General features: G+C 35.3%; 1 protein-coding gene across 2 annotated transcripts in view; it reads left to right on the top strand.

Annotated features, from left to right (window-relative positions):
- SPOCK3 (SPARC (osteonectin), cwcv and kazal like domains proteoglycan 3) overlaps nt 1-27,017 on the top strand; it is a 168,617-nt gene extending 141,600 nt beyond the window's left edge. The window contains exons 4-8 of one of the 2 annotated variants that reach the window (XM_056490547.1): nt 5,222-5,341; nt 15,323-15,544; nt 22,156-22,218; nt 23,371-23,508; nt 24,514-27,017. In XM_056490547.1, the coding sequence (XP_056346522.1) occupies nt 5,222-5,341; nt 15,323-15,544; nt 22,156-22,218; nt 23,371-23,508; nt 24,514-24,686 (716 nt within the window). In that variant the 3' untranslated portion in view covers nt 24,687-27,017. The remainder of the gene's footprint in view (nt 1-5,221; nt 5,342-15,322; nt 15,545-22,155; nt 22,219-23,370; nt 23,509-24,513) is intronic. The other variant, XM_056490546.1, reaches the window with a different exon arrangement.
- The last annotated feature ends 916 nt before the right edge of the window (nt 27,018-27,933 follow it).

Raw genomic sequence — 27,933 nt, 5'->3', positions numbered from 1 at the left:
GCCATGTTAGTTTCTGGACTCGGCACTCTACAGTGGCCGCTTCCAAAAATCCTGAGGGGTTTTTGGAATTATCATTTTAACTCCCCATTGTGACATGGAGTCTCGGCCCCACAAGGGACACTTGTAATCTATTACAAACGGACGAACACTGGCCAATTTGCCGTCTGGTCCTTCAATTTGTACCATGCATTTTGATATTTTTGCTAATTTAACTCCTCCTATACCCCTGCCCAGCTACAGGTTGCAATTCCCAGTGTAAAGGCCACATTTTTTCAGGAATAATGGTCACATCTGAGCCGGTGTCCAGAACACCCTGCACATGTAGGTGATCGGATCCATGTGTCATGTTGCACGCTAGAGAAGGTTTTTCCTCCTTTACCATCTCTGCCCAGTAAACCTCTGCTGACTTATCATCTGCTGTGATATCTGCTGGAATAGGAAGGGCTTGGGCCAGTACTTGCCCCTCACACAAATAGAAAGGTGCTTGAGGGCAACGGGCTAATATTATAACACTGGATATTTTCCCCTTCATTATCATAGGAGCTATTTCAGTTTCTAAAGGTATGTGTGCTGTGTCTCCCACAACAAAATACTCACTCTCCATGTGGCAAACCGTCATGTCAATTAAGGGGCTTGAGATGTCCACTGTAATGATGGTCCACTCAGCAGATCTGAAAACCTTTGGTAGTCTGGAGCCTTACACGGCCACAGGACTGCCTGACTTGGTTAAGAGAACATTTAACATTTATATCATCTGTTATCCCCACATTGTCCCTTCAACCCTCCCCCTTTGTTTTTAAGAGAGAGGCTTTTGCTACAGTATAGCCTGCAGAATTTATATCCTGGCACTCTATGGTGTTTATGGCAGGCCAACGCCTCAATTCTAGTTTTTTTGTTCGTTGAGTTTCTTCTGTTTCCTGTTCTGAGGACAGTCCCTAGCAAAATGTCCTTCCTGCTGACATTGGAAACAGGTGATCTTCTTAGCTGCTGTGATGACATGTGCTGCTTCTTCATCTGTGGTGGTTGAGGTGCTGGAGGCTTAGGAGGTGCTGGACTTGGGGTTCTCTCAGGAGCACTGAACAGTTCTGCTTTGCGTGTGCATGCTTCGATCATCTGTGCCAGGGTCGGGTCTGGGTAGAGTGGTAAACTCAAGATGACTCTGCGACATGCTTGATTGGCATTTTTTTCTGCTAATTCTTTAATCAGTTCTGCATGCATGGCTGGATTCTGCACCTGGCATTCCACCTGTGTCTTTAATTGATCTATAAAACTTAAAAAACTCTCAGAAGAATATTGTTTAATATTAACATAACTAGTAGTTACTTCAGGTGTTGGCAATTTGATAAAGGCCTTTTCAGCTGCATCACAAACCTTACTCAAAATAAATTTAGATAATAACCGAGTTTGTTTTTCAGGGCAGTGTATTTCACCCTCCCCACATAAATGATCTAATGTAATTTCATTATCATCCGAATCTTTTGAATGTTCAGGATTTTTGTGAAGCTCTGTTAAAAGACTGCTCAAAGAACATTTCCAAATATTAAGCCATAATTCATATTCAGCTGGAGTTAGCAAACACATGAAAAGGTCCTTTATATCCTGGGGAACTAATTCACTGGACAAAAGAGTTGTTCTTAGCATCCCTTTAAATATTTCTCTTTGCCTCCCAAATTCCCTTTGCACCTTACAAATTTCTTTTTTATCTTAGTATGAGAATGGTTCGTAGCTTCTTCTACCATTCCTTCTACCCACATAATTAACTGGTGCTGCATCAAAACATGAGGAGGGTTAGTCAGCAAGTTAGGGGTTAAGTGGTTCTGTGTCTCTGCAGTTTGTGTTCCTGAAACACATGCTGCCCCTCCCCCTCTCTCAGCCCTCCCGGAGTTTCTATTGTTTTCTGTCCCGGTGTTAGAAAAAGAATTACAAGGCGGTATAGAAACAGCAGCTTGGAAAAATGGGTTGAAATAGCTAGGAAGATATTGAGTAGAAATGGGAGTTGGATGCAGGAATGGGTTATTGGAAGAAAAAGGCATATTGTTAGGAGTTAGTACAGGTTTTTCCCCTTGCACTGAAGAAAGGTGATTTTCTAAATTAGAATTTTCAGGCGGCAAGGCTGGAAGGCAGGGATACACCGGTAACTTTGTAGCAGCTTGTTTAGAAGCATCTAAGTCTGTATAACTCGGGGGATTTTTAGAATCAGTAGTTTCTTGAGGCATTTCTGATTTCTCTTTTAATTCAGGGACAGAAGATTCCAAATTAGGCAAAGAGGATTTTAATTCAGGGACAGAAGATTCCGAATCTAATTGTGATAAGTGTTTGTGAATATTTAGAAATATAGGCAAAAATAAAGCGCCGTGGTATCACCTTTCTGTATTTTAGAAGTTAATAAATCTCCAACACTGTCCCAATATAAAACTGAAGTGACATCTTGCTTCTCAAATTCTATAACTTCTTGAGACAACCAGCTAACAAACTTTCTAATCTGTTTTTTAGAAATTACAACATCCTGTGCATCTAACATTTCTTTAAGCTGAGAAATAATGCTCTTTTGTTGTGCAGAAAATTTCCCCCCCATTCCGATGTTATAAACACAAAATGCACGATTCCCTTACTTTCACAGAAAGTTACACAATAGCAGTCCGTTGCAAACCCAGGTGATTGGGGGTGCTGGGCTTTGTTACCACTGTCCGCTATGGCAGCACCGGCGGTCTCGGGGAACTCCTCCTAAGGGAAAACCCCGCGCCCGTGCTTACGCCAATAACGTAGCAGACGCCGGTAGAGCGGCCTGAGCACGTAAATGCCGGCGGGATTGCGTAACACCCCTTGCATGTCGCCGCTCTACACGGAACTGTCGCAGCTCCCAAGCCCGCGGGATACAAACCTCCCCCCGCAAATTTGGGGCTATTCCGTCTAAAAAACCCCCCCTCCCCAGTACCTCGGGGCTAGATTGGGGTTCACGCCTCCCCAAAGGGATATTTTACCTTCCTCAGACGGAGTGCGGTCGCGCTGTAACTCTGCAAAAGTTCTGATCCAGAACCGGCTCCCCCGATTTCACGGAGAAGTTATCCGTTTCACCCTCCTATGTTCGGCGCTGGTAAAAAGCAGCTCCGATCCACGGAGTTAGTTGAACAGCCCAACGGGCCTTTTAAAGTCCTAAAACAGGCACTTTAGCCAAAATGGGGTCTAAAACTGAAGCCCCCAGGATTGGGCACCAACTGCTACTATACACTGTGTCTTTTTCATAATTACTTAAGATCAGACAAAGTATCGCAGCATGGATGGAGAAGGATACAAAGGAGGCTCTTTCAATCTCAGTTTATTCCAGGGCGATGGTATGGCCGGAAAGAGGGAGAATCTCTCTCCGAACCAGGTATTCAGGAGAAGGGAATGGGAGTGGCCTTGGCTGGCTGCCAATGGGATGAGGACACAGAGGGGACTAGGATCAGAATACCCGAGCCCTCGGTGGGTACAAGGTCACAGGGGAAGGTCACAGGACCGGAAAGGAAGACATGAACTGGGGTTTGCAGGAAGGAGGTTACAGGGTAGGCTGATATAATTTCTTATACCTCAGATACCGAATTACAACACAGGAGCAGTGTCCCAAGTTAATACCTGATTCTTTGTGCTGACCTATCAGCTGATTGCAAGAGTTGGTACAGGAAGGTGTCATTATAGCAAACATAAAAATCCCACAGGTTTGAATTACAATATGTAGTCTTGGATCAGGAGACCATTTTCATCTGATTGTCGTAATGCATTTTTGACTAGACATGTTTATTTATCATTATTTTTTCCCAGTTCCCTATAAATTATTAGACAAGAAATAGTTCTGTTAAACAAGAGAAGCACAAATACAATTTTTATAAAAATGTCAGTCCATAACATATGCAAATATATGTATAGATGAATTATACTTTAGTCTTTCATGGATAGAATCAAAGTATCAAGAGGGACTTCAGTAAGGAATAAATAATCCCATGCTTAGATGCATCCAGTTGTACAGGCATTGATAGTTGTTGACATAATGACATGTTTCTATCTTATTCCAAAATACAAATAAGTCATAGTCTTGTTCAATTTAGTGAAGTGCTAAAAAAGCTATGTCACTAAATGTGTTGCTACACTATAAAGTAAGCAAACCAAATATTTATTTTCAAGAGTGTCACTGTGAAACTCTGCCAAGAGTTAGGTATGAGCTCTTCAAGTTTTAGCTAATTTGGTTACTGGTATACCTAGAAAGTGATCCCAGTGTTAAAATGACAGCTATTGAGAATGGCAGTGCAAGGTGTTTTGTTACTGAGCAGGGGTACATCTGGTGTCTTTTCTGCTCTTGCCATCCTCCAGATAGTTATTTCTTTTGTCTTCTTTAAGCTTTTAGCAAACAAATGGGAAGATGGAGTTCTGGGAAGGATATCTACTTGCTTCAAGCATGCCCTTCCTTTATCTTCTCAATGAATAAGCCTCTTGACTGCACATCTCCCTCTGATATCTACTTCTCTTGCTGGCTTCTGTAGCACTTCAGCCAGTCTGCTACTAATCTGCTGCCCTTGGTGCTGCAGATGCTCTTTTGGTCAGGTGTGCTTTTTCTGCCTTTGCTATTTCTGGTCAAAGAATCCAGCCTTTCCATCACCAAGTGGCTGTACAGTTGCCTGTTTGCCGTTACGTGCTCACAGATTTGGATTGTGGAAACTCAATTCCATGGTATAAACTTCCAGCACGCTGTTGAAGCACTTTTGCTGTCAATCCTGCTTCCTCTTTTCATGCCTCAGCATAGAAAAGCAGATTGGGTGCTCATGATTATCTGCCTAAATTGCACCTGTCACCTGTTCTGGTAGGGCTTGGATTTGTATTGCCTGAATGGACATGGAAATGAAAAGACAAAAGACTGTCATGGGTGTCTTAGCCTCATTTGCAATAAGATGTGAAAATACCGTGCTACAACTGTTTATAGTAGTTTGCAAAAGAAGTTTTCTATTTCTTGGTATCTGTAATTTTATAATTCCTTTATACAGCAGGCATCTACTTCACTGGGTTTTGAAGGCATACCTAGGCAATGCAACTGAATTAAATTAATTTTAAAAGCTGCGGAACATATATTTTGTATTATTATATAGGGTTTGGTTTTTGTGGGAGCCTGGGAGATTTTTTTTAGCAGAATTTGAAAAGTTCTATTTAGCATCCTGGAGAAAAACACTGAACAACTCTGCATATTGTTTTTCAGTGTGCAGTGACCTGGAATTCAGGGAAGTTGCAAACAGATTGAGAGACTGGTTTAAGGCACTTCATGAAAGTGGAATTCAGAATAAGAAGACTAGGATTGTTCAAAGGCCTGAAAGAAGCAGTAAGTGATTTTTGCATGTCTTATTTGATGTTTTCTTCGATCCTTTTCTGTTTTTCAGTTGCTAAGACCTGCTTTATTCTTGTGTGCTTAGAATACGCGTGTGTACAAAACTAGAACTTTGGGATTTTCTGAAGTTGGTTTCCTATTTATGGCTTAGAACTTATACAAGATGTCCACTTTAGACTTTAAATATGATTTGGCAGGACAGCTACCACTCACAATGCTTTAATTTGTGAATGCCATCAAATTAAAAGAAATAAAATAAAAGAGCTTAAATTATGTGTGGCCCCTCTTTGCTAGTTGATGTCACTGTAGATACTGGTACCAGTCAACCTTCAAAAACAGATGGAAAAGAAGCTTGTAAATAAAAAGGAATTTGTAAGATTATATTTGAAATTGGAAAAGACTCAGGAGTACTAATGAAGTGAATACAGTAGGGGGCATAATTTGTTTTTAACCCCCACAAATATTTAAATATATTTTTTGTTGTTGTGGAAAGTAGTTACATTTTAAAATGTAATCATCAAAGGGCTTATTCAGAAGAGCAGCTGAAGTGTGCATTAATAGTTCCAGAAGTGAAGTCCTACTGTGAAGGGAGTCAAATTGGATTTCATATGCTCTAAAACCCTAGCTTTCATTAATATGAAGAGCAAACTATGAATTCTTCTAGAGTATGTTTCACAGAACTTGGCCACCACTGACTCTTACCTTACTTATTTTTAGCTTTTTAAGTATTTGAGATGGTTTTTTAGCTTTTGTTTGTTTCAGTTTGTAGCTTTACATTTTCTTTTTTTTTTTCCAAGAAATTCAATAATTTCACTTAATTTGAAATGACATTTCACTGTGTGATTTTTTTCATGCTAAGAAAATGTGAATAATTCTGTAAAACAGTGAATTAAAGATGGTTCTATCTTACCTGGGAATACTTCTCTTAACATTGACAAAAATTGTTTCTGAGGTAAGATGGTAATACAGTAACGCCAATTTTATTGATATTGGAAAAAATGGCATTTAAACCCATATATTTCCAATTTACATTCTGGTTGGTGCCTGTAACTGATATGTGATATGCTTCTCATGCAGTAGTGAAAACAATATAAATACAAAGTTTGCAGCCCTTAAGTAAAAATTTTTTGTATGGTTTTAAAAAAATGTATCTAATTATGTAGGTTAGTGCATTGCTCAGTTGAAGGTAAACTGAAGTATCGTGTAGGGTCCTGTTTCTTGTTGAATGCTTACTTTGAAATTTGGGCAATGATAAAGGAAGCAGCTGTAGAGCTGTTAAGCATTACGTCCTGCATAAATATCAAGTCAGTGTTTCAAGAAATTGGATTCCATGTAATACAAGAAAGTAAAGTTCATAATTAATACTTTGAATACCATGAGATACAGTGCAAACACAAAGCTCTTAAGAGTGAGGTTTTTCCCTTGGCTTTTTTTCCTTTTTTAAGCACACAGGGGGTTTTGATAAGACCTACAATCTCCACTTGAAACAGGCATTTGTAGCGTGATGTGTATGTGGATATAATATAGTCATATTTGTTATGTCACTTGTTTGCTTGCAAAGTTATACTTTATAAGAGCAATCAAAGACTATATTTAGACTGAAGATCCAAGATCTTTATATGTGAGGCTAAAAATGCAAGAATGTTGTGGGTTTTTGGCACTCAATTTTGGAAGCCTTCAAAGTCATAAAGTTCTCTCCTTTGGCATTATACAGAATCTGCACATATTTTAGGAGGTACATGAAATTTAAGGCACAATTTAAATTACATGCTAATTAACATTTTTTGAAAGATAGAATCAAGAGTTGATTTGGTAAGAATAGTCTTTGCAAGGCTCTTTTTCATCAGCAGGTGAAAGATTACAATCTCTGTGGAAAATTCTGTTTCCCATATATTACTTAAATTATGTTAAATCACTTGTCAATGTGCTGTCATAAATGTTTGATTTAGGTTTTTATTTGTTTTATTCCAGTAAAAAGAAAATAAACATCCCAAAGCCTATCCTCAAACGTTGATCAAATTTAGAACCAGTAATAAATTAATACTTAGTACAACACTTCAAATTTTAATACTTAGTACAACACTTCAAATTCTGATATCACAATAAATTTTTTCAAAATTGTTACATGTAAGACATTCAGTTTGTCCTATATTTTCTTCTTTTTCTTTTCACAAAAGTGGTATTCAACAGAAACCTAATGTGTTTCACATTTGAACAATCACTGTTCAGTGGGTAATGTTTCAGTACTGCAGTCAGTTATCAAATTGCATATAGTTAATTGTGAAAAAATACTGGGTTTAGGTAGTAAACATCTTATTTGTGCAGTATTTACTTGATTTTGTAAATAGCCAATATTTACATATTTGTAATAATTTGATAGGCTACTGCATAAAGGCAGTCCATCTATAGACAGAAAGAAATCAAATGAGTGTATGTTCAGTAGTAAGTTTTTTTTTGTTTGTAGATTTGGGGATGCACAAATTATTTTAAAACTAGTCTCACTAGTGCTGTATGTTTTTCCTGTCATGTAAATTTCTGTACTTCAAAATTTCTCACTTAAGACAGCAAAATACATACTGCATTTTATGAGAAATTAATATGTCTGTTGTTTAGAAGAAAATCATGTGTCACTATATCCCAGTAAACACATAAAGAAACATAAAATATGATAACATTTAACATGGTAATGTCCATTCTAATACCATTAAAAAATTCTTAAAACTGTTCTTTAAGAGCAGAGTTCTCATGGCATATCCCTTGGTGTCTATTTCCAAAGTCATAGGAGGTCCAAGACATCAGGCCTATTGATATCTAAGTATATCAATGCATCCATCCATATTGATACCTTAGTATAGCAGGGCTGTCCATTCCCTATCTTGGAGATGCCAGAAAGCTACAGCTACAAGGTCCTTGGAGTTGTTCATTACTCTTGGAGAGTTAAAAATCGGATTTGTCACCCTTTCCCCCTAGGCTTTCCTGAATTCTTATCATAAAATTCCTTCCTCACTAAAAAATTATTCTGTATTTAAAGAAGAAATTTGTGGCCTCCTCTCTGGTTGGCTCTTTGTATTTTAGGTTTTTATGGTAGCATCTAGGATGGGATATATTAAAAGACTTGAGCACAGTCCTTCTGACCAAGGCAGATGTGGTGCAAGTTTACAGTGCCTCACTGATGCTTTTTGGAGTTGTTCCAGCTAGTAAATAATCCACTTTGTTCCATACAATCATTAATATACTTAAATAAACCAAACAATAGTGTTCTGCTAGACTGTCAGTATGCTGTTAACAAGGTAAAAATGTCAGGTGCCTGCATTGCTGTGTTTCTACAAGAGAAAGGTAATTTTGTCTTAATGACACTTTTTTTTCAAAGCAGAATGTTACTAGTAATTGAGAGCAGGATTTTTTAAAAAATAATAGGGTATTATTTCCAAAATCCCTTTGGGGTCCAGATGTGGTCAAATGTAATATATCTAAAAGTATCAATAGTATAGATGCTACATATACACTTAAATCCTCAGGTCATTTATGGTCTAAATAGATGACACAAAGGGGAAAAGTATATTTGACATTCATACAACAATAATACCCCCGTTATTTTTCACTTGTGGATCAGAATAGGTGGAGTTAAAAAATTAAGTGATATTTTATATACCTGTTTAAAGTATATTAGAATATTTGTTCTATTTCTATATTAATTTTGTGTGATAAAACACAAAATTAATTCATCATATGCAAAGCACAAAACATACCATAGTCCCACAAATATTCTATTTCTGAAGAATACTTGTGTACCTTATCGTTTTAGAAGATGAATGACCAGGGGCCAAAGGTAATAAATAATCTCCTTATGGCTTGGAAATAATATGATGATTTGGAGTCTAATGCACCAATAATTTTGTAAATAACCTAAAAATACAAGAAATATGAAAGAAAATTGCTTACAACTGGCTTGTCTGGAATTAGCATAGGAAGATATTATTTCACTAAAATAGGAAGACATTATTACATTATATAAAATTGCAGGAGGAAAAGACTAATTTTGTAAAGAGAAGTAAATAAAATAAGCAATTTCAGATTTTTGCTTGAAGATTTTAATTTCAGTCTGACTATGCTAAATTCCTAATTGATGAACAGACAAGCTCATATTATGCAGTGTTAAATTATATTTCCCTGATCTTCTCTGCCAAAGCATATTTGAAAACCCTGATGTAGACAGAGCTCTTGAGAAGAATAGGGATTTCCTTACTCCTAGAGTAGGGAAAGAACTCCTAGAGCTGAAAAGAATTGTAGTTTTAAACAATATTTTTGATGTCTTCTAAACACTGATGGCTTGAGAATTTGTCTAATTCCTGAGATTATTTCAGAAAATGTTCCAAAAAACTGAACTGCAAAGTTGAATAGGCTGACAACCTGAACCATAGTTCTAGTTTGTAGAAGGGAAAGGTTCTTCCAATGAATTTTTGCATGTGTCAGGTTATTTTGTGCAAAGGCATCCTGAATGAAAGAGTCTGGAAGAAGAAATCCAGCCTAGAATTAATTCTGCACAGGTATTTTAATGAAGCCATCTCTACTTAAAATTAAGTCTGTAAATGAACCACATCACTGTTGTTGACTGAAATTGGTTTTGACTTGATCTTTTGGACAGAATTATTCTTATACACAATGGAACATGTGATTCTTTATTATTTTATTTTGTTTTGTTTTATTTTATTATTTATTTCTTTATCCTCAGTTGCCTGCTTTCCTCTAGCAGTCACTCCTGTCAATAAAATGGTAAATCTGGTGTCCCAAATAACAAATTTAATCTGATCTGTCAATCTATTAGGAAACTGATAGGTTCTAAGAATAGGATTCATGTTGCTTCCCCCCCTCCTTCCATATAAAATTCTTTAAAACACTTTCTAGAAGAGACTTCAGAATGCAGACTTTCACGGGGACATTGCAGTTGTGCTTTATTTCTTTCTCTTGACCCTTTTGTTGTGACATGAGGGTCAGTTTTCCTAAGTTTACTAAAATACCTTTGGTATTTTCTGCATGTTCCCCAGGGCCAGGAGCTGGCCTTCGATGATTCTTATGGGTCCCTTCCAGCTCAGGATGTTCTGTGATTTTGTCTTGCCCTAACCTGGGCTCTGCTGTGTCTGTGTAATCATAGTGAGCAGGAATGTATTGCAGCCCCAGAGAGGGGACAGAGAGTGTTGTGTATGCCTAAATCTATCTCCCAGCTCCTGTAGAGCTAGATGAGGCTCACCAAGATCACCACTTTTGTGATCAAGTACAGAAGCATTCACCTCTGCTCAGTCTCTTTGTTTCAGTCTTTCCTGCTCTGCTCTCCCCTGATTGCATTAGGAAGGGAAACATTTTCCCAGCTTGTGCACAGTAGGCCTCAGGTATGAGATGCTGTTCACTGAAGGTTTTCTGCTAACTAGAATATTACAGAAATCCATTTCAAAATAAAACCTTCTTGCTATGCAGCTTGCACACTGAACAGGTAAAACCCATGGTCTAGATGTCAGCCAGGAGTCTGGCAAAGAGTGCATGTGTGTTTACTCACATGTGTGATTTATCAGCATCTTTATTGCTTCAGACAGCACACTGGTATTGGAAAAAATTAGGCACTTCTTGGCATATTAGATAAAAAATACCTATATAATACAATATGTGAGCCCTGTGTATGCATGCTGTTTTGATTTCCACATGGTTTCAAAGCTTTCTCAATATCCACATTACTTATGTGCTTAGTAAGCAGGCAAATGATAGTTTTACCTTGGAAAGCAGAGGAGAGTTGAAATTCTCCCCAGAGAAATAACCAGAAAGAGAATTATTTCTCTTGGTTCCTTTTGAGCAAATGTTTTGAATGCCCAGTATGTAAGCCATGGAGGATGGTTATATTTCTTTATAATTTTTCCCTTAGGATTGTTTTGACCAGGAAAAGAGCATGAGCTGATACTTCATATTTTTTAGGTAGTATTCAGAAATAGATGCATAAAAGTTCACTTCATTATAGTAAATGGAAATAGATTTTGAATAATTGGCTAAAATGAAAGAGAAGAACATCTTTCATAATTTAGTCATCTGAGCAGCAGTTTTTGCTTTTCTCAGCATAATGTCCTGTACTTAATCATAAAGAATAAATTACTCTCATTCAATTATACTAATTATTCCTTAGTTTCTGCTTATTGCTTTTTGTTACAACTGTGAAAAATGTGTAAAACCAGCATTCTAGTTGTCATTCCAAGTGATAATATACATAGTATGTAATTTGGGTAATAATTTCCTAGGTCTAGGTCACCTGGTGATTTTTTGATTCATGGTTCTGTATCAGCTGACACCTTCATGTGTCAAACTGTGTTAGTAGGTATTAAACTCTAGATATGTACTTAAAGGCTTTCCTGGCTCTTCTACTCAAGTATATCACCTTCAAGATGTATTATTTATCAATATTATAATAGAGGAAGCAAGTAATTGTTGAGATAAAGTACTTAAGATAATTTTAAGTTTGGACAATTCAGTAAAGTTTCTTTTAAAATGAACCAAGGATTTTACCACAATAATCTCTAAAAGAGTTGGTAATGTGTATGTAGACCTGAAGTGATGATCTTTTTGTGGCATAGCAGTTCTGGAAGAGGTGTAGTGCTCCATTTTGTATCAAACAAAGCTGCTTCTATCTCTGTCAACACCTGCCTGGTTTACATCTGAAACACTTGAGCCATTTTCAAATTTGTATTTATTTGAGCAAAACTAAAATTTTACTTAGATTTCAGACATTTCTATATTGCGATGTCTGATGGTTGTGAAAGACATTGGCTTGGTGAAACAAGACCAATGAAAACTAAGAAGAAATGTGATTTTTCCCTATTTACAACACTATAATTGTATATACTAAACAAGAGGAAGAACAAAAAACTAGTACAAACAGAAAATATACCTGGGCTCTAAATGAAAATACAAACTACTTCAGAGTTGAACTTTAAAAAAAGAAACATAAATTACTTTCAAGGTAAAGCATGATCAATTTCAGAAGTTATTAAATCAAACATTTATGTAGTAGAAAGTTAGACCCCATGATCCAGTATCTGATGCTATTTAACAGATAGGTTATGGCAGTTTTAATAAATTTAAGTTTTTTATATATGAAATGTTACTTTTTGAAGTAGATTTATTAGTTCTGATGTATCAGAATAATATATTCCTATCTTCTAGGAAGAGTATGTCATGAATATCAGACTTCATACTCTATATTTAAATATTCAGCTATGGTCGTGGTGACCTTTGACAGGATTTACTGAAAATATTAGAACATAATAACATTTTTCTGGTGCTATCCTGTTGGTTTCAGTGATCTGTAATAAAATGATCTGCCTTTCAATTATATTGCTGACTCCAGTGCAATTTTTTAAAAAATCTAAAAGCTATGTAGAAAGAAGAGTGAAAAAAATTCGAGGAACAGGAATAGAGAATGAACTCCAGTCACAGGGCAATGCTAGTCAAGGAAATCAAGAAAAAAAAATGGATAAAATCTTAAACAGTTGTATAGTATTGTTCCAACCTTAATTTAGTGGTGTGTGCACCTTTGAAATGTTCAGTTTTCTTCCACTGTTCTTCAGATAAATTTATTTATTTTTGTAGGATAACTTGAAACTGAGGAGTTGGACTTGATGATCCTTGTGGGTCCCTTCCAACTCAGCTGATTCTGTAAAATAGGCAGATATTTGGGGGGCGGGGGTTCTGCTTTTCCTTCATATAGTTTATTAAAAACATAAAACTGTCTTTTAGTATCCTAAAATACAAATACTTTATGATGTGACCTTTGCCAGCATAAACCACAAATGCTAATTTAAAAATATTTTGTCCCAAGTTTGAAAGTGATGCCTCTTTCAATAAACTTAAGCTGAATTTCCGCATGCAGAGGTATCATCTTCAATTACTTTGGCCCACAAGTTCAATCCTTAAATACACCTTTTAAGTGGCTTTTATCTTAAATTCCCTTCTAGTTAACATCTGATTAATTAAAATCATGGTTGCTCTATTTCTGCCCTGTCTCTTAGAGTTCAGAGCTGGCCACAGTGTTAAATTCAGAAAAAAATTGTGAGTACAAGAATAATTTCTCCTGTCATGCAGGTGCACAGAAGGCAGGATAGGTAGCAGTATGTTTCACGTTGACCTCTTTTGGTATCCAAGGTTGTGGGGGGATCTCTAGCTAAAAACAGAATTAAGAGAGAAAGTGTTAAGAGGCCTTCAGGAATGGAGCCTTATAGGTAAATAATGTTGCACTGAACATTAGTCCTTAGAAAAAAATGTTTTCAGATGGAGGAACTTTCCAGATTTTTTCTAATCAGAAACATCTGTTGAATAATTCTGATAACTTTTACAGATAAAGTTGCATAAGACATTTATTTTATATCCTTATTCATTCAGTTGGGTCTTGTATCTCACTGTTCTTCATAATCCACAGAAAATAAGTTTTGTCCTGAGGTTTTATCAGGGGCTGAAGAGGAAAGGAAAGAGATCTTTGGCTCAATGCTTGGGTATGTCTTTAAATTGTAATAAACATATGAAAACTTCATAAATATGAAACAGTTGGCTTAAATTTTTTTGCTTTTTTTTGTCTTCTTTCTATCAAACAAAAATAATTACTGCAGCAGATCATCGGGGAACTAGAAAAAGTGAGATCATTAACTATGACCCTGGTGAAAAGTCACATTTAATTTAGAATTTCTGGGGAAAGGGATTTTATGTGTTGGTCTGACTTGCACAGGGAGTTTTGATGCTATCAGCTTTCTTGTCCTTTCTGAAATGGTCATTCTACCACAGAGTAGGTATTTCCAGATATATATATATATACATATATCTCTATCTAAAAGGACATCTAATGACTTCTAAATACAATTACTGGATTAATTCTGTTTAGCAGTATAGAAGCACTTTTCAGATTTTCAACAGCAATAGAAATTGGGAATTCCTGTGTGCTCTCATATCAGCTTGTCTGTAGCCATATCTACCAATCTCATTTGTTCGGTGCTCAGTAATAACTTAAAATTTTTGAGAAGAATGATGTTTAGTAGCACTAAATCTTGTTCTGTATTAGAGTGTGTACTCACCTGCCTGGCCACATCAGCCTGTGGCATGACCCACAGCACATGAACCAGAAAAAGAGTGTTTGTATTATCAGCAGCTCACAGCTTCAACAGAGACAAGAGGCCTGCGGGTTTCTGCATTTCCCTTTCATGTCCATCAGCAAGTCTGCATGTACTTTAAAGTTCATGCAGGAAACAGAAATAGGAGGTGTGAGGTCTGGCTACAGGAAAAATTAACTCATCCTGTTGCATTTGTTAATTTTTTCAAGCACTGATTTAGGAAGATGCAAGCCATATAGGTAAGTACAATCATCTTCCACATGGCCTCCTCCAAGATAGAAAGTACACCAGTAAAGATAAAATATAATTTTCATACCATTGCTGAGATTATCATGTTCCTTTTTTATAATTTAAATATATGTTATCAGAACAAAAAAAAAAAAAGACCCAAAACACCCAAGCATGGACTCCTACAAGTTCCCTGGAATTTATTCTCTTCTTAGTTCTGTAAACTTTGCAAAATCCTTAAGTTCCATTCTCCTGATTTATAGTATCACTTAAATTCCTCATCAGTATTTTTTCCAGGAAATCATTATATATAATTTATTACTGTAAATAATGTATGTGGTATATGTATAACATTTGACATGAAAACTCTTACTTCTAAATGTTTTGAGGCTGACTGTAGAATTGATTTTTTAGCAGGTTAATTTAGTGACTTTTAAAATGAATCTGACATACAATTTCTGTGTGATTTCAATTGCATACACTGTTTATTTATGGTATCTACGTACCACCAGAGCTATTTCAATGATGCAGCATTCTTTTGTGGTGGCTGGGATCAGCAGCTGCTCCAGCTTTCCTCCTGTATAATTTTTATTGTTTTTGTTTTGCCTCTTAGGATTTGATACCAGCATTTTGCCAATTTGCAAAGACTCCCTTGGCTGGATGTTTAATAGGCTTGATACGAACTATGACCTGTTGTTGGACCAGTCAGAACTTGGAAGCATTTACCTTGACAAGAACGAGCCGTGCACCAGGGCATTCTTCAATTCTTGTGACACATACAAAGACAGTTTGATATCTAACAATGAGTGGTGCTACTGCTTCCAAAGACAGCAAGGTAAAAGATGAGATCAACCTGCATATGTATATGACTGACCTTTTTGTTGGGCTTTATCTTTTTTGTAACATATTAAGAAGATAACAGTGAACTACAAGCTATTAAATGCTGTGCCATTAATTTGTGTTAAGGTTTGTGACATATGGTGAATACTTAAAATGAACTAAAAAAAGGCCAAACAAACAAAAAAAAAAAAAAAATCCTAACTACTTAAGCTAGTTGGAAAGGCTTGCTAGAAATTCAGGGATTCTAAATAAAATGCAGCACTGCCACTAGTGATTTTATAGCTGAATTGTTCCTCATGCCAAAATTTAGTATGTATGTAGGGGAAAAGACATGAAAATAACAAACAACGTTTCTTAAATTATTTATTTCCCAATCTACTTTGCCTACATTATAAAATAAACTTTTTTTATTGCTAATTTAGGGTATCTAAATGTTCAGTGAGCCTAATAAAATAACTGAATGAACATTATGGATAAAGTTATTTCCAGTCATTTAGACCTAAAACCAGTTGGTTTTTATTGAATCTCTTGAATCTAGTTGAATCTCCTGTTAATGTTCTGATGTGATTTTGGTTAGACAAATAACACAACCTATAAGGGTTGTTTTCCTGAGTAATATATAACAATTTTAGGGATAGGTGAGACATCACATAAATTATATAATCAAGCTAGTTGTAATGTGTCAAGGAATTAACTCATTGAATATTGTCTGAAATTGGTCAGAATAACCCCTGCATTTTTCCTACTAATATGAGGGAGTTTTTCTAAAGGATAAACAGCAATTAGGGTTCAAATTTCTGCTGCTGATAGAAGAACTAAAACTGATTTGGTGGAAAGTTTGCTAAGCTAATTCAGCCTTTTTGAAAGTTTTATTATTGGTATTTAAATCTCACTTGTACCCTTAAAACTCTCATGATAAATTCCCATTAGCATTCAACATTTATGGTTTCATTCTGATTTCTGTGGAAATAAAGGCTTTTATCATGCCACATCTGCCAGTTGTAAATCTAAGTAAAAATAAAGCTATGCTTCTGTAGAGAAATACTAAATAGCAGATATTTTTTCTTTGGTAACTTTCTGGTTAAAAAGTTAGCATTTAAACTTTCAAAATGTCTTTTTTGTTTTATAGTAGAACAATAACTTTTGCATGATTTTTTATAAGCATCTATGTGCTGCTACCAACACTAGGAAATTAAAAATAACCCATCCCAGAATAATTAGCTCTTAAAGAACATATAATAATTACAACTTAATATATAAATACCCTTAGTCTTTGGAGGGCAGTATAATTCTTTTCTATTGCCAGAGGAAATACAGCAAATTACATATGGCCTACTATGGTCCAAGGTTATTCCACCAATTTCATATAATATATGCATGGCATAACCAGGGCATTAAGAAAACCCTTCCACAGATCAGTTTCAAGTAGATTTTGCATTTTCTTACCTATAAACATTATTTTGTGCATGGTATTTGCTCAGTGGACTGTTAGAACATCAGATGGTATTGTAAAGACTGATCTAAACACTACAGAATTTTACTAGTGGTACCCCAACAGATCCATCTTTCACTGACACTGATTGTTCACATTGCAGAACCCAATATTATCAAACTTTCTTTCCCCTTTTTACCAATTTCCTCACTGTCTTGATAATGGTGTTGAGATAAGGTGCTGATTTTGAACAAATTAGATATTCTTTGATACCACAGTGTGTTTGAATATATAGTAAAAAAGATGCCTCCTCAACATTGTGAGTGAAGTGAAATCTCAGATTCAGCAACGCTTGCAGATTAAATATGCACTTCATCCTTCAAAATTAACAATGGCATCAAAATCTATATTCTCCATTTTTTGGTGTAAGGAGAAAAAAATCTTATAGTCTTCTTTTGCCATGCTTTATTATTAGCTGTTGCACAACTGTCTGGGCCCTATTTCCCTAGTGTGTTAGTGACTCATTGAATTCTCTGTTTGTAATTTACATTGTTATGCTGAACCATGGAATATGTTCATGTCTGGTTATGTTTTACTTGATGGAATGATCTAAATAAGGTCTTTAACTATGCCCTTACTATTAATAGCAAAGAGATGGAAAAGCTGAGAAATTCAGCAGCTTCTTTCTGATGTTTATTAAAATAAGTTGGTATTAACAGAATGCTTCAAGCCAGTTCTCTCTGTTCATTGAGCTTAGTAGTGTTTTCTGGGCAGATCAGTGGTTTTAGAGTACTGTTGTTGATTAATGTTGTTCTAAAGGGAATACAAAATTTAGTCAACCATACTGGGATAGCAATTTCATTGTGCTTTTTAGAAGTACACAGTATTTGCTTGAGTTATTATCTGAGAAGCCCTCATGCTCTGTGATCTCAGTTTTACCATGCAAGACTGTCAGGATTAGACAAGTACTTGAAACTCTTCTTCATTCTTTCTTTCTGCTTGATTACACTACACTGGACCTATTATTGCACATATCTAGTCAATATAGGCAACTTTTTTATGAATCCTGAAGTCACATCTTTCTTGTGGAGATGATCCTTCTGTAGTACTTGTCCCACCTTGACCAATGGTTAAACACTTATATACAGTCCAATGATGCTTATTGCATTTTTTTTTGCTCCTACTCTGTTTTAAATGTAGTTTAGTATTTCTGGGGTATATCCAAGGCATTTAAATGCATTTCTGTAATATATCAAAATCTGCACTGTGATAGTGCTCTATGCAAGTCCTTCTGTACACTTTGGTCACTATGGCATTCTAGTTTCAAAAATCCATGCAAGTGTTTCAGCACCTATTTTCAGAACTTACTTTCTTAGTTTCTTAGTTTCAATGCTGATGTGACACTCTAGTGCTTACTGAAATGCTGAGGCCGTTGCAATGTTGGCCTGTTTAGAGGCTGATTTTTTTTTCTGCCAGTAATTGATTGCTGCAGCCTTGTTTTGTTTCATCACTGATTCAGAGTAGGAGAGTTGCTAATTTTGCTGGAAGTATTGGTGCTTAGCAGAAGAGTATTTCTTTACTACAGGCCTCTTCATGGATCTATTAGTCCAGCACTTCTCTAGATGCATTTTCTTAGAGGTTCTTCTGTCTCTCACACCTGGAAGGCATCTTCATGACTTTAAAAACAGTCTCTCTTACAGAAGAATGATAATTATCATGATTTGTATTTACCAGTCTTAAGATTGCAGGGACTTCAAATATATTTAGAGATAGTTACAAAGAAAGATGTAACATGCTTTTATCAAGATAAATGATGATCATAAATGAGATCCCTGTCAGACTTCTTGAAGTGTAGTCTTGATGCTTCAGATCCCTGAAGTACAAACCTTGGATGTCCAGCAATTATAATATAAAGGAAAGACATTGCTGTAGCCTTATCTGCAGTGGACCATATTCTAGAACTTAGGGGCTCTGCCAAATATTATCTACTTGATGGGTGAAAAATCACTGTTTCATTCTTGAATAAGAAGGAGAATCTCTGAAGGTTGGAGGCTCACTGTGTGGGTAACAGCTCCTTGAGACCTGTCTGTTAAAAATCATAGACATTCTTTGTCAAACCTACCAGTTTGACTCCAGTTGATCTGTTAATGTGCTATTTTGGTAAATCAAAACTTAATTATGCTAGCCATGAAGCACTTCTTGACATGACTGGATATTGATGCTCAGGGGCCTGTGTTGGATACTCTGGTGTGTACCAGTACTTTGAGCACTGATGAATTGTGAATGGCTGGTCTTGTGTGGTTCAGGATTCACTCCTAGCCATGCACTGATATTATCAGAAGGACAATTCCTGCCACATCTGTGAAAGTAGATTAAGGATGGAGATTATTTGATACCTTGCATCTAGTTAATCTGTCTTGTACCTTACATTTGTATTCAGATTTTCAGACTGACTGATGTCAGATTAATTGCTATTTCAAGAGAAGCTACTACCCTGATTTTTATAAAGGATTGTTTTTTCTCCTTGGCTCAAGACTGCCTTAAGTTGTCCAGTGACTGCTTTTTTAATTGAAATAGTTTCATAAATCTAAAAAAAAAAGCTTTTCAAACTTAGGAACTTACCTGGAAATAAAGAAGGCAGTATTATGATTTGGGAAGAGAGGAAAAAGAATGTGCTGTGAGCCAAAAGGAATTGGATGAACTTCTAGCCTGCCATTCTCTTTGACAGTTTTAAGCACCAGAGTGATTAAGTATTGTTAAGGATTTTTGCTGCTTTTATCCTGAGAAGCAAAGCTTAAGTGTGAATCTTGAAGACCTAACTTCTGAGAAGAGTGTTTTGGGTAAGTAACTGCCTCATGTTGCTTTGTTACCTCTTGGTTAGTGGTATTCCTTTTTGTAATTATGCCACAAAAGATTTATAGCTATAAAAGAAGACTTTTTTTTTTTAGGCATCATCCACAATTTTTGCATTTCCACATTAGTGCTCATGTGAACATATCTCTGTTTCTAATTTAGGATTATTTTTCATAGAAAAAAATAATATATTCTTCTTATTTGACTAGTTCTTCTTCATCAGCATATTTCCTGTCTCTTTTGGAAGAGAAGAGAGGAGACAAGGGAATAAAGAATAGAATAGAATAGAATAGAATAGAATAGAATAGAATAGAATAGAATAGAATAGAATAGAATAGAATAGAATAGAATAGAATAGAATAGAATAGAATAGAATAGAATAGAATAGAATAGAATAGAATAGAATAGAATAGAATAGAAATAGAATAGAATAAGAAACGTTCTATGACATAACCCAACTGTTAACCTAACTCTAACCACTCCATTCCTAGACTCTTACAACCTGTGATATTTGTATGATAAATGACTGTCATTTATTAGATTCATACTAGTAGAAAATACCTTTAGTTTAAGAAATAATTGATCCTCACAATGTTGTGGCATTAAGAATTTAAATCATCAAATATTGGGAAAGAAAGAAATATTAGTTTTGAAAGGTAATGAAATAGTGAGCATGATGATCCTCAAAGTACTTCTTAAAACGAAAAAAGTGAAACTTCGTGTAGCCTTAACAAATACTCAAAGGCTGAATTATTAAAATCCAATACCTACCCAGTGATGCCAAATCTCAGTGAATTTTCAAGACCACACAGAGAAATTGGTTCGTTGTCTGGAAAGACAACTAAAAATTTCTTCTGGCATTAGGACTCCCGTTGACAGTATTTTGAAAGTGACACCTACTGTTAGGGCCTTAACTCTGGAAAGAATCATTATAGATTTAGTGTGAAAAGCCAGGCCCACCAGAATTGAGGCCACTGGAAACATTTATAAGCTTCTTTAAATGTATTACTTATGCAAATGTTATTTAAAATATAAAACCAAGAGAAATTAACAGCCTGCAATAAGAGGTTATTATTGTCTGCTAGTTTTTATTTACTCTCTTAGATAGTACCAAAGGCCTGTTGTAATAACTAGGCTATGCCAGCCAAGAGGCTCTGTGTTCACCAGAAGTATATTTATGATCCCCACTTCACCTAGGCATTTGTCAGCAGAGTCTTTTCCATACTGACTGGGTGTTGGTCTTATGTGTGTTCTGCATCAAAGTCTTACTTATCTTTAAACCTGCTCAGAACACCTTTTTCTATTTGCATGGAGAAAAAGATATCCTTGAGTTAAGTACGTGGCAAAGATGTATTATAAATGATCAGAGTCTTCTAAAATGAAACATGCACTTAATATTCATGGAATGTAAGATTTTGTCTGGGAATGGTGCAAGCTAAAGACACCTGTGAGTAAACTCAGTAATTCTATTGCTGGTTCAGGATGAGAAATATGCTGGTGCTAATAATGGTCTAATGTGGTATGCAGAGACAGTGTTCAGAGATTAATTAGTGCTTTGCTGTCTTTGATTCTTTCACTTATTGCACAGTGATGTAAACACATCCACATCTTATTTTCTTCCCATTCATGGTAAGTAGCATGCTGCTACTTTCTTTTATGGACAGTAAAAAATTAAATTATTCAGAGCTAGAATAAGCTGTAGCTGAAGAACAGAACACTGACTTTTAATACATTTTCTGGTTCTTAGAGCCATCTAAAGTTTGGCCTCCATTTTTTAAGTTAGTTTGTTGCACATGGGGCTTTATACCCATGGGATCCAGTCTTAAATTCTTGCCAGAGAATCACAATCTTGCAGACTTCAGTGAAGAAAAAGGTCTTATTTTCTTACTGTATTATGAGAAATACAAAATTGGAACATGACTTCTAAAAAGGACAAAAGGAAGGAAATCAAGGCAGCCATCCTTTTTTTAGCTGATACATGAGACAAGCTTCACAGTTGCACTGGTTTTTGTAGACCAGTAATGTAGGGCATGATAGAGTTACTATTTTGGTCTAGCATTTCTCCATCCTTCAGACTAGTGACTAAATGCTCACTTGGAGATGAGTTAACTGGGAGTAGAGTTCTGCACAAATCCATGGTGGTGTGCAGATTCATAATTCTGAAGCTATAGCAAGGTGTGTAGTTCTTTTGTTTCAGATGTGTGCCTTTCATAAGATCAGTAGTTAGAGTGACCTTACAACATAGCAAACTGAAAACATAGTCGTGTGCTTTTTGTCCTAGATACTGTGTAACCTGTTTAACATTTTTTATGTCGTTTTAGACCCACCTTGCCAGACAGAACTCAGCAACATTCAGAAGCAGCACGGAGGAAAGAAGTTCCTAGGTGAGCCATAGATCATTCTTTTGAAGGTTTTATTACTTACATAAATAACCCTAGTTAAACAGCAACACAAAATCAATATTAATCCAATGAAGATGGACCACAGTAAACCTCAGCAACAAAATTTATGAAATTTTTGAAAGCTATTAAACTTGGTTTTATTATGTTACCTACCAAAAGCTCTTACATCTGTTTTATTACCCTGATAGAAAGTATGTTTTTAAAGTTACAGAAGGGACAGTATAAGGTACTCCTAAAGTAGTATTTCTGCTGATCCTTTAACTGTAATATTCTGTAAGTAATTGAAATCTTTGTTGTGAATCAGTTTATACTGTATCATTATTTCTGAAGTGTAATGTCTTCATTTACCACTAGCCACTGTGTAAAAGCTACAATAAAAGGCTTGGCCTGAAGCAGTCAATACTGTATTTCTCATAAGGATGGTTTCTAACAAGAGCTATACACTTCAAATGCTTTCATAGGAATGTTTTGTTCCTTGTGGTCTCTAGCTGGAGATTCAGTGGATTATTGAGCTGTAGGCAAATCGCTGCCTCACAAAATAAGCCCCTCTTATACATATAAATGCAAATCTAGTCTTAATTTTTTATAGTTTTTTTTTGTGGTGTGTTCTGCTGCATTTTTCTTCTGTGGTGGAGTAATTAAATGTTAGTATGTAAATAAGTGGTTTGAACAATACATATCAAAGACAACTCCTTGTAGCAGATAGTTTGTTAGTCAGGAACTGTGGCCCTTACTATTCAGACTTGTTTGTGCTCTACAGATTGTAGAACTTCCCATTCAGGAATGGGTCCCACATTTGAGCCTTTTTCACCAGAATACAGTGAAAATCTGGACTGAGATATTCAAGGAGTAAGAAATACATATTACAGGATCAACAAAAAATTTAAAGGAAAATCACTTGCTTTATTTCTTGAAATCAGTCCAAGGCTGGTATGTGTTATTTTCCCTCCCACATTTGATACGTTCAGTCACTTTGAGTCAACTGAATTTAGTACTACTAAAGCAGCCAGTACAGAGTCTGAAATGATGAAACAGGAAAAGGTAGTTGCTTTCTTCTAGAATTGTGATGTTGGCCGAGACATGGACTTCAATACACTTATTCAACATGTATATCTATTTCTATCTGTGTTGCAGGGCAGTACATCCCCTTCTGTGATGAGGATGGGTATTACAAACCAAGTCAGTGCCATGGAAGCCTAGGGCAGTGCTGGTGTGTGGACAGATATGGCAATGAGGTGTCAGGATCCAGAACAAACGGCGCAGCAGAATGTGGTAAGTTAAGAACCTTGTGTGGTGTTTGGTTTAGAGATTATTTAAGGTTATTCCCTTTCAGTGCCAGCCAGGTTAAATTTCTTCAGTAAGAAGTGTGGGACTAAACTACATGGATTTTGATACAAAACCCAACAAATGATAATTTATTATTGTTATTACTTCATTATTTTTTGAAACTCCTGTCACTGTGTCCACTATTAACAGATCCCTTACATGTGCTCGGTATAGTGTGTTATAAACCCAGGAAAAATTAATTTTCTAGAGCAGCGTTACATAAGTCCCAGAATGTTTCATGAAATTCCTTTGGGTCATCACCATGCAAGTGAATTCGATTTGACATTTTTTTCAGTTTATATTTGAGGAAATTGCCAAAAGTTTTTAGCACACTAAATCTTCCCTTATTTTTCCCTTCCCTACAGCACTGTGCAGCTTCTTCCAAGAATTCCCATGTCACCTTTATTTGATGTCCCAGATATAAAAGATAAAAAAAAGTATTTTTCCTCTTAAAAAAAAAAAAAGTCATTTATGACTCCTTTTCACTTCTTCTCCAACAAAAGAACATAGCCTGAAGCAGAGAGTAAATTGTACACAGTATTTGAGGTACAAGCTCAGGCTATTGTCCGTCTGATCTAGGATCATTTCTAGATAAATGCATAATTTGGTACAGTTCAAGATAGTATGTAAGAAGTGAACAATAGTCAGGGTATATTATCAGTAGTCCTTACTGTTATCTATAAGTTGTACTTAAATTTTTTGAATTGTTTCTAGCACTCATTATAGTTCTACAAATCCATAAAATTTGTCTCCTTTTGTTAACATTGAGAAATTAATTCAATATTGAGGTGGATTTTTGATGACAAAAGAATCTTCTTATTATTTACATTTTATGCAAAACTATGTAGTTGTCCTGAAAGTAAATATTCTGGTGTGCCTTTTGCATGATTATGTAGAATATGCTATAAATATGCTGTGTCTTGTGAGTCTATAACTATCATACCTTTTTAGCTATTGATTTAGAGACTTCAGGTGATTTTGCCTCTGGTGATTTCCATGAATGGACAGATGATGAAGATGATGAAGATGAAATAATGAATGATGAAGATGAAATTGAAGATGATGATGAAGATGAAGGGGATGATGATGATGATGACGACGATGATCATGATGGATATATTTAATAATATTATATATAGAGGTCCATATGTTGTACCTTTCTAAATTTCACAAGATGATATTTCATAAAATCCCTTTACTCTCCAAGATCAAAAGTGTTCTAACAAATATGTATATTTTGTATGATTATTTCAGACATTGCAGCTGGAGTCATAGACTTTTTTTGTTTAAATAAGAATAATTATATCATGTGCTTTTGAGTTTTTAAATGCCGTTGCGCTGAAGAAAACACATGGGAATTCTAGCCTGAAGAAAAAAATGTTATGTGCTACCGAAAATATATATATGTGCAAAACACACTAGAAAGCCAACCACTCTCTTATTTGCCCTTACTTGGAACTGTGCATGTCCTCTTCAGAATGCATATTGTGACTTAACTTCAGTTCTGTCAGTGTTTTAGGCCCTGCAATTGTGCATTTACTGAATCAGAAATGTATTGCAGTAGAAAAACATTGGTGCACAAGTAGCATCTCAACCAGCCTTTAATTAACCAAAGGTATGGAGAAAAATCAGGAGGAAAAACTGTAGCAAAGTCCTCCTTTGAGTTTGCATTTTTAGTTATGTTTTCATTAGGAAATGGCTAGATTATTGAAAGAATTTTTCAAAAGCAGTAGCATGGACAAGCACCAGTTCTGTAATTCTAAAATGTTCTTGTCCCTTCATTTTTTTATGTTTCATGTCAAGGTCATATAAGCTTTATCATTATTAACTTAAACATTGCTTCACCCTTTGTGGTTTTTCTGTATTTCTCTCTAATCAGACTAGTGTAAAATATTTACATTGGGAAAAATGTTGTATTACCTTTATACATGACTGTATTTCAGAGTATTGTCACTTGCCCCAAGGTAGTTTTTAATAAATGTATAATGGCGCTTTTTATTTTCTTATTTCAGGAGATAGTTTTGCTCTTTTTCTGATTTCATGTTGTTTTCTGTTACTAGTGCAGAAACTTCTAGAACGTATCGTAAAGGTGCCTTGCAAAATAGAACTAGAGAGGTTTTAGCATGCATACCAGTGTAGGATGTTAGGCAATAGCTAAGCACACCCAGTTCTGCTGCTGGAATGAAGAAAATGGATTATTTTAATTTTTTTTTCTTATTACTATGGAATTACCATTTGGTCCAGATTATACTCGTTGTGTAGAGTAGCACTTAAGATTTGACTGTAGGGAAAATTACTTTAATCACTGTATTTATGTTAGCATGTTAATTAATTGTGTAGGCATTTTGGGACTCCACCATCTTCATTCATATCCTATCTGTTTCTTTCTGCCCACAATAAAATTGGCATAACCTGTATAATGTATTGCTACAGGTTGTATAATTTAAAAATGAATCACTGATTTCCCATCATTAATAAAAGGAAAATCAGATTCTTATTTTTAATTAATTTCTACACAGTAAATACTAAATCTAATGTCTATCTTATGTAATATTTAAAAGTATAATGCATTTTCTTTTTTACTGTTTCTGTATAGTTTGCAAAATAAAAAATCTTGTAACCAACCTTTGGCCAGTATAGCGAATCATTTTGACTTTTTACATAGTCTGAGATTTAGAATCAGGAAGAATTAATGTTTCAGATGCATTTTACCTACTAAAATATGTATTTATTTGAATAAAGTCATTAATGTTTTATTTCCATTTAAAAATATTTGAATAGGGCAAGACACATACAGAACTTCTGTTTCTCTGTAATTTCCCTGATTTTTCTATAGCTTTGTTATGTACTTTTATGACATTGTCTTCGTTACATAGTAAAGAAAGAGAGAGAGACTTCAAGCTCTGCCATAATTTGTGGGGCATAGTTGTGTTATTTTCCTAAATAAAGATAGTTAAGAGTTTACCATTCTGATAGTGGGATTTTGTCAGAGAGCAGTTTCTTATGACTGAAATTCACTGATATATAAACTGATTTTAAATAAAGAAGCTAAAGAAAAAGTGTTGTCATTATTGGCTGATACAGTAAGTACTGTTGTGGGGAATTTTTTGTATGTGACAAAATGAAAATGCATTTCATTAAAAGTTGTGATACTAGGAGAATTAAAGAGAATTCATAATGTGTTTTGTCTAAAGGGATTACAGTATGAAGACCTTTCTGAAAACAACTGTCATGCAGAAGAGCCTGAAAGAAGTTTATATTCTTTATTCCCTGAAAATTCCCCACTGAACTGAAAGAGGGGAATAGATAAATTTTTGTCCCCGAGTATTAAATCTACTTAGCATAAACTCAGGAGTCAAGATAGTTAAGTTCACTGAAGAACAATGACAGTAGGGAATATGGGTAATTTTTGTGGTCCAAATCTAAAACAGCAACAAAAAAAATTGAATTTTTACATATTCCTGAGGAAAAGCCAGAGAAGAGGCTGGCAGAGTGTAAGTCTTCCTTTGAAAGCATCCTTTTGTTTTGTAAAAGATAGGCAACTGTGTATAGATTAATATGGTGTCATTGCTTACCATTCACAGTACCAGAGGAACTGGAAACTGCTTCACTGTGCACTTCTTTCCTGCAGTAAAGAAAGGCAGGAAATCAGGAGCCAGGCAAAGGCTGGTAATGTAAATGTACTAAATACCTAAACCATTCAGAAGGCTTTCCTGCTTTCCATAAAATGCAGCAATTTGCACAGATGTCTCTCCTCATGACTACAGTCATGCAGAAAGCAGTCAGGAGCCCTTGACTATTTTTACAGTGTTGCTGTCATTTGTTGTTTTTTTTTTTTTTTTTAATTTTACAGCTCTGCACATGTATTTATAGATAGGCAAAGATTGTGATACAAATTTGGGGATTTTCAGACACAGTAATTAATCCTTGTGCTCTTCTGAGAATGTGTGGAATCACAGATTTCAGTTTCATTGAAAAGTAATACAAAGCTAAATGCAATAAAATATTATGTAGTCCTTGAAAGGAGTATTTTGGGTCAAGGCACAGATGTGCTTAGTTTAGAAGGATATGAATTAGTGTCATTAGTTTGCTGATATGAAAATTTGATTATTTTACAAGACTGAGGGGGATGGATCATAATGATAGTAGAAAAATTTTTGCCTGTTTTGTGTTTGTGGACAATAACTGAATTTCCTTTATTCCTACTTAAAAATCCCACTGACCAGGTAAAATAATAAAAGTTTATCAAGATGTGGATTAGCTTTTTGCTTCATAGGAAATTAAAAAGTCTTTCTATTTACAGATTCTTCATGAAGGCAGTGAACATATTTCTAATTACTAAAAGCTTTTGAAAACTTTATTTAAATAAAG

The sequence above is a fragment of the Oenanthe melanoleuca genome, chromosome 4, assembly GCF_029582105.1.
Source record: "Oenanthe melanoleuca isolate GR-GAL-2019-014 chromosome 4, OMel1.0, whole genome shotgun sequence".
NCBI lineage: Eukaryota > Metazoa > Chordata > Aves > Passeriformes > Muscicapidae > Oenanthe > Oenanthe melanoleuca.
This window is presented reverse-complemented; position numbering and strand designations above follow the sequence as displayed.